A 7,515-nucleotide genomic window follows, 5' to 3' on the forward strand; every position below is an offset into this window, starting at 1 on the left:
TTAGTTATTTAATCGGTCAGAGACAGTAGGATTCGAACCCACAGTCGTGTTTGTCAGACGAGTCACTTTAACTCGCCAGGCCGTGTCATTCTTCTTTTTCATTATTTATTGAGCGTAATGTAATGTGATAAGATAAATAAGACCTCTGATATGAGACTGGATAACCTGTTGGTTATACTAGAATTGGCTTTATTGCAGTTAGAAATGCCTATTTTTATTGCTGTAGATAAAGATGGAGAGTTCTAGAAGACGTAATAGAATAAACTTGAGCTATTATTTGCTTTTATCCAGTTATCAACTGTTGGTTTGTTGCTACGTTATAGATAAATACAATAATTTCTTTTTGTTGAGTCGTTTGGAGCTCATAAAACTAAATCGAACTTTAATAATTTATACAGAATAACTTTATTTAGGTCTCTCTCCCCAGTTTTTCGTTACCGCTAAATGTCTGATTAGGATGGGATTAGTCTTTTTCAAAGGAACCGCTGTGGTCGAATAAATATGCACGCGCGTGAAGATATCTTTTTCAAAAATAGCAAAGTAAGAAAAATGTTACATGTTTATACACACACACACACACACACACACCTTGAGAATATTATATCAATACATCATACAGCAATACGTATCTGTGTCAAGTTATTGTAGTATACTGAATTTCAAAACGTGAAGCAGTCGACAAACCGGAAAATATGAAACAGTAACTTTGTGTGTCGTCCACTGGTGGTGACACGACAGTGCGATCTGTTTGTTTATAGCGCTGTGACTTGTTTAGATAAAATGGCTCGTGCGATTCAATTTTCGGACGGTTTTCTCGAAGTTAAAGCCTATACGCTGTGTCATTATCGAGCAGCAGACTTTTACGGATAAACACAAGTCGTGTATGTGGAAAAGGATCGTTTATTTAGATCACACACACTAATGTATAACCAGCAAGAGCAGAATTAAAAAAAAAAAGTTTATAAGTAGTCATATGTAGCTGTAGGTTTGGTGTAAATCGTTGTTTATTTTCTGTTGGAACGTAAGCACACCTACACTGTGTTGATAATTTGTGAGATAACATTGATCTGCATGCCGACCATGATTGCTCACGTGACCTTTCAATAGTTGTTCAGATGTTGCTGTTTGACAAAAGTTGTATAATTTTGTGTTTTTCGACAGTCAAATATGGTAGTGTATTGGTGGGGGGGGGGTTGTAGCATCTTCTTCCCTATACTTTGATAATACTGGTATAAGAGCAAAAAAATTAGTTTTAGAAATTCAGTAAGTGTAGACGCTTCATGTAGTTTCATCAATAATATTTGTTTCATTACATTTAGGCCATAATTAAAGGATCACTTTAATGCAAGAACTGAGCGGGTGAAAACCGATCATTTATTTTCGTACGTGTACTGGCGTGATCGCTTTACCAGCAGTCAAAAGTCCAAGTGTTACGGTTGCGCCACTCACTGCTAACTATATGGAGTGAACCCTAATTGAACGAGAAAACCAGCATATATAATGCACATATTTTGTGATGAAAGCAAGCTGGGGTCAGTCTTGGCCATGTGGGCAGTGTCAGGGAGATGTAGGAGATTATTTAATATTCCGATGTAAATAGTTTATTTTTAACAAGTTATGAAATTTCCTCATATTTTCTTTATAAAAGACTAATGTAATAATAAAAAAAATATATTTAACGATTTTAATTTATGTCAGTATGGCTGCGTGTTCTATATATATATGTATAATTCTTGGCATATCTTAATTAAGGCTTCATACCTGTGACGTAAACCATTACTAGCTGGTTTATTCTCCAGGTTTATACTGACACCAATATGTCAAACCGTTATACGGGACGTTTAAAAAATGGACCTCAGAACATTTGCTCACGTGACATCCTTGTAACCCATCTTTAATTTATCTCGTTTCTATTACAGTTTTATAATGTTACTCATGTTTTCAAAAATCCCTTTTCACGATTTTTTATTAGCTAGTTTTTAATTATTTAACAGAATGAATAGCTCTCGAGATCAGCTTGATAATTAAGTAAGCCACAGACGACGGAACAAATTTCAATTGGGTGGAATCTGAGGGTCGCGGGTTCGAATCCCCGTCACACCAAACATGCTCGTCCATTCAGCCGTGGGGGCGTTATAATGTGCGGTCAATCCCACTATTCGTTGGTAAAAGAGAAGCCCAAGAGTTGGCGGTGGGTGGTGATGACTAGCTGCCTTCCCTCTAGTCTTACACTGCTAAATTAGGGACGGCTAGCGCAGATAGCCCTCGTGTAGCTTTGCGCGAAATTCCAAACAAACAAACAATTGGGCGGGGGGAATACCTACGATTGAGGGAACCTTATTTGATAAGTTAACACTGACCATTGAGTTCAAAAGTAATAGATTGATAAAAAAAAACACTTCACTACAGGGTTAAAAGTTTTGGGAACGCGTGCCCCCCCCTCCCCCCGGTTCCATCGACTATGCGTAAGTGATTTCGATAGTAATAATTAGTTTAGATGTAAGCAAAGCGTGTTATAAAACCCGCAGCAATGTATGTGGGGCGTAAATAGAAATCTAAAGGGAGGGGTGGTGTTAAATTTGGAGGAAAAAGGAAACGAGTCGGAAAGCCCCATCTGATTTTGTTTGGTAATTTCCACGGAAAATTGTGCGTTTTGATGGCATCTGAGTCTGTTTTTACACATTTTAAACACATGGTTGTGATTTCGTAGGTGTAGTCGTATAGTTTTCTCTCGCCCCCTTGTATGCGCATGCGCGTGTAATACGTTTTTATCTTAGTAATCAGATTTATGGAATGGGATGCATCGGTTGAAACGAGCAGCTCATCATTCAGTTTTGATAACATTTCGGTCTGTTAGTATAAAGCGAAACGGAAATAAAACTTAGCACGTACGTACATGCAGGCTGAAGTGAAACCGGATATGGTGGTGTACTTACTTAAACTACTAGGTTTCAGATGTCACAAAGGAATGGAAAGATTAAAAATTACTGTTGTTGGAAAATAGAAGATCTAGAACATACAGGTTTGTCAAAACAAATATATTTGGCCGACAGAGGGATTTTGTAAAATCATAAAAAAAAATTGGAAAAATGTTATTTCAGTTTCGGATACGAAAGCTCGTCGGGATGTTTAAAGATAAAACCAAAACCGGGAACAGTGATATTCAGAACACAATGTTGCCGGAAACAACCTATACTGAAATGATTTAAACGTGAACCTGCAGTTTTTTTTTGTGATTTTTTTTTTTGAACATTCTGGGAATTTGAAACTTCAGAGGTAAAGTTGCGCTCCGTTGTTTTCGGGACGTGCATTGTCAGGCTTAACAACTCGTACAGCTTCCTGCCGCCAGGTGGATTAAACACAATAATAATTCATTATTCCGTTTATATCTTTTAACTTATTTGTATTCATGTATCGAAAAAAAGTAACTGTAATTCGGTATTCAATCTCAGTAGCCACAACTGTCTTGTTTTGTTACTGATATAGTTAGCGGAATAAAAAACCAAATCGCGCTTATATGAATGTCAATTCTACAGAAGTTAGAGATTATTTGTTTTACTTTAGGGCGAAAAGACAACATTTGAACATTTCCTAGACATAGGGTTATTGTGATCCTTCATGAATATTAATGAAGGTAACGGACTTTGTACAAATATAAGCAATTGAACACCGATTTAATAAAACATATATATTTGAGAAATTCAACGTGAAATACTTGTAGCATATAACATCATAAGTGGTCGGAATTAACCTTTTGCTCAGAGTGATCATATACGTAACCCGAATGATCCGGCAGTTGCATTTTGCTTATCTCCGATCGCTATAGAGGGCGCTGAATTATTCAAGTTAGTTTTAATCCTTCAAATATTTTGAGTTTTTTTTTTTCTAGCCGTGATATATTTTTAGGGTGTATTTTGTCGCATTATAAATATGCTGTTGCCTGTGGTGATCTTAATTATTTATATTAAATAAAATTGATGTTTTAAACAAATATAAGTAGAGTTTTTGTGAAATCGTATAGTATAACTGCCGTACGCCATGGTAATGTAACTGCCATTCAAAGTATGAAGATAACAATGCCATCAACCAGACAAAGCAGCAACAAACAAACTATTTTAGCATGTTCTTTACTTGAGGAACACCAATTGTTCCTGCACTATCTGAAGTCAGTAGTGGCAGACTTTAGCCCTAGATATTCTTTCTTTTGATAACTGTTTAACCTACATTGTCCTTCAATGCTTAACAAAGTCTTGTATTAAGTATTCCTCATTAAGTGATAAACTAGAAGAGGATTATAAGGTGGTTGATAGATAAATGGAGACTTAAGAACGTTGTGTACCAGCCAAGACAGCGTTGTGTACCAGCCAAGACAGAGATGTCAAATTTTTCTTTTATATTACGTTTTTTTTATTCCAAGCTCCACCTGTAATTGACTCAAGAGTCATGACTCCATCTTTATTTAATTACATTCAAAGTTGAAACGTAGTTGCAGTAGTGCCATAAGAGGAGCATGGCTCCCTGCATGGAAAATCCTGGACAGTTAAATGTCCATTTCTTGTTTGTTTGTTTAAGACTTGTTCAAGTTTATTCGGTTTTATTACTGTTTATCTATCCCAGAGTAAAAACAAAAGTAACACAATGTGACCATCCAATCTCCTGTAATCTACCTGCCACATTCGAGATGCAGTTTTTTGGGATTCAGCAGAGGGCCTTCAAGGCCCCCTGTTCTGGACATGATTAAGGTCTCTAGCTATGGCCCTGACAACAGTTAATTTGTTGATTCTATTTTTTTTTCTGGAATTAAACCTTAAGATAACACCTATTTTTAAAATGGTGTTTGATTTTGAAATTGTGAAAAATCTTTGGTTTTTGCTGTGTGTTTTGTCATGATTTCTGAATAATGAATTAAATCATGGTGAACTGAACGTCCAAGAGTTATTATGCAGAAAGTCTGGTTGGTGTTTTCGTTACATTTTATGAGTTAAAATTGTATGGTGAATAATGGCCCACCAACTTAACATACCTAACATTAGAGTAAATTCAAACCAGCCAGATTTGTGAGCAAATAATATTTGATGAGTTTTTTTGGGGGGGGTAAAAATTAACCAGACTCAAATAAAATATCTGAAAATAAAAATACTTAGAATAAAAGTAAGATGAACAGACTTGAGGGGAACGTCTGAGAAAAAAGATATTCGGATAAAATCAAAAGTAGCCACGTTTGAGACGAGACTGTATGAAATGTTTTTTGTATTCTTCTCTTCTTCTTAGTTCCTGTCATTCCCAGTGGAACATAGGGCTAATAAAACTAATATTTTAATGCTTCTGTTTTAGAATTGGACTTGAGAAATAATTCAGAGATAAAAGTCAGAGTTTCTACCATATTTATTGTCTTTCATTAAAAACTAAGCACGTGAGAAAATGATCAACCAGGATGTTAATGCTAACATTTGACACCAGCCTATCCAAGTAATAAGACCCCCCTGCAACCTCTACACTCTTGTTGATGACTTTAAAGATATTAGATTTATGACGTGTGCATGATTTATGGAATGTAAACATTTTTTAGCTGCATTTAACCTTTAAAAGTTTCTTATGAGACAAAAGTGGTCAAATTTGAACCTGATTAGCTGGGTTGTTGGGACGTGATAATTTTTTAAAATTGTATTTACAAAGTTGATTAGTTTGTTACTAAACTTTCTTTTCTTTCATTCAGATAGATACAGAAACTAAAATCATGTTAATAAAGTTTTGAGAATCATTAGTTGTAGTTGTTGTAACTGACTGATGTTCCATTGTACAACTGAATCATTAGTTGTAGTTGTTGTAACTGACTGACTGTTCCATTGTACAACTGAATCATTAGTTGTAGTTGTTGTAACTGACTGACTGTTCATTGTACAACTGAATTATTAGTTGTAATTGTTGTAACTGACTGTTATTTCATTGTACAACTGTATCATTAGCTGTAGTTGTTGTAACTGACTGACTGTTCCATTGTACAACTGTATCATTAGCTGTAGTTGTTGTAACTGACTGATGTTCCATTGTACAACTGAATCATTAGCTGTAGTTGTTGTAACTGACTGATGTTCCATTGTACAACTGTATCATTAGCTGTAGTTGTTGTAACTGACTGATGTTCCATTGTACAACTGAATCATTAGTTGTAGTTGTTGTAACTGACTGATGTTCCATTGTACAACTGTATCATTAGCTGTAGTTGCTGTAACTGACTGACTGTTCCATTGTACAACTGAATTATTAGTTGTAATTGTTGTAACTGACTGTTATTTCATTGTACAACTGTATCATTAGCTGTAGTTGTTGTAACTGACTGACTGTTCCATTGTACAACTGAATCATTAGTTGTAATTGTTGTAACTGACTGTTATTTCATTGTACAATATATTTCACTAAAAGTCTGGTTTAATAAGTAAGAATTAATACTTAAGAATATTATAATAGTTGAACCTTTACTCACATGATTGCACTCTAGTGTTTTAGTGATTTCACTCGTATGGGTGAGTTTAGTATTTGTTTTTCAGTTATATGACTCTGCTGTAGTGTTTGTTTTTCACTCGTATAACTGAGGTTTAGTGTTTATTTTCTACTTGTATGGCTGAGGTTTAGTGTTTATTTACTTCTGTGGCTGAGTTTTAGTTTGTTTTCTAATGAAAATATCAAATGTACAGAAGTTCCGTTACCTTTACAGGGAAACAAGTTCATGAAATGATTTTATGAAGAACCTACAATATTTTGTCTTTCAACTTGTGTTCTATAAGTGTTTCCTGTATTGTACATTATATTCACACAAGTGTGGTTAAACTTGTTTAAACAGCATGTTCAGGTTAGTTGTAACTTCGTGTTATTTGTATTTAACTGTGATCGTTTCAAATCAAGGTATTTTAACTGTTAGGAGCTGGAATTTCACGGGGTTATGAGATTCTACTTTCAAGATGCAGGACAGAAGGTAGCGACAAAATGTATCAGGGTGGCAAGTAGTGCTACCACCAAAGATGTCATACACACCCTGATTGAAAAGTTTCGCCCAGATATTCGAATGTTGTTTGTACCTGAGTATGCATTATATGAAATTCATGAAAATGGAGGTAGGTAAAGTTACCTATTTACCTTTATGTGTACCTGTAGGTAATTATAGTGTACCTGTTTACCTTTATGTGTACCTGTAGATAATTATAGTGTACCTGTTTACCTTTATGTGTACCTGTAGGTAATTATAGTGTACCTGTAGGTAGGTATAGTGTACCTGTTCACCTTTACGTGTACCTGTAGGTAGGTATAGTGTACCTGTTCACCTTTACGTGTACCTGTAGGTAGGTATAGTGTACCTGTTCACCTTTACGTGTACCTGTAGGTAGGTATAGTGTACCTGTTCACCTTTACGTGTACCTGTAGGCAGGTAAAAGTGTACCGGTTCACCTTTACGTGTACCTGTAGGCAGGTAAAAGTGTACCGGTTCACCTTTACGTGTACCTGTAGGCAGGTAAAAGT

The 7,515-nt window shown here is 35.4% G+C and overlaps 1 protein-coding gene across 4 annotated transcripts in view; it reads left to right on the top strand.

The window, feature by feature from the left end:
- Positions 1–7,515, top strand: part of LOC106468910 (afadin-like) — a 49,498-nt gene that overhangs the window by 7,029 nt on the left and 34,954 nt on the right. For all 4 annotated transcript variants that reach the window (XM_013929362.2, XM_022397313.1, XM_022397314.1 and 1 more), the window contains exon 2: positions 6,920–7,112. In XM_013929362.2, coding sequence (XP_013784816.1) covers positions 6,920–7,112 — 193 coding nt within the window. The remainder of the gene's footprint in view (positions 1–6,919; positions 7,113–7,515) is intronic.

Source organism: Limulus polyphemus, unplaced genomic scaffold, assembly GCF_000517525.1.
Source record: "Limulus polyphemus unplaced genomic scaffold, Limulus_polyphemus-2.1.2 Scaffold3215, whole genome shotgun sequence".
Taxonomy (NCBI): domain Eukaryota; kingdom Metazoa; phylum Arthropoda; class Merostomata; order Xiphosura; family Limulidae; genus Limulus; species Limulus polyphemus.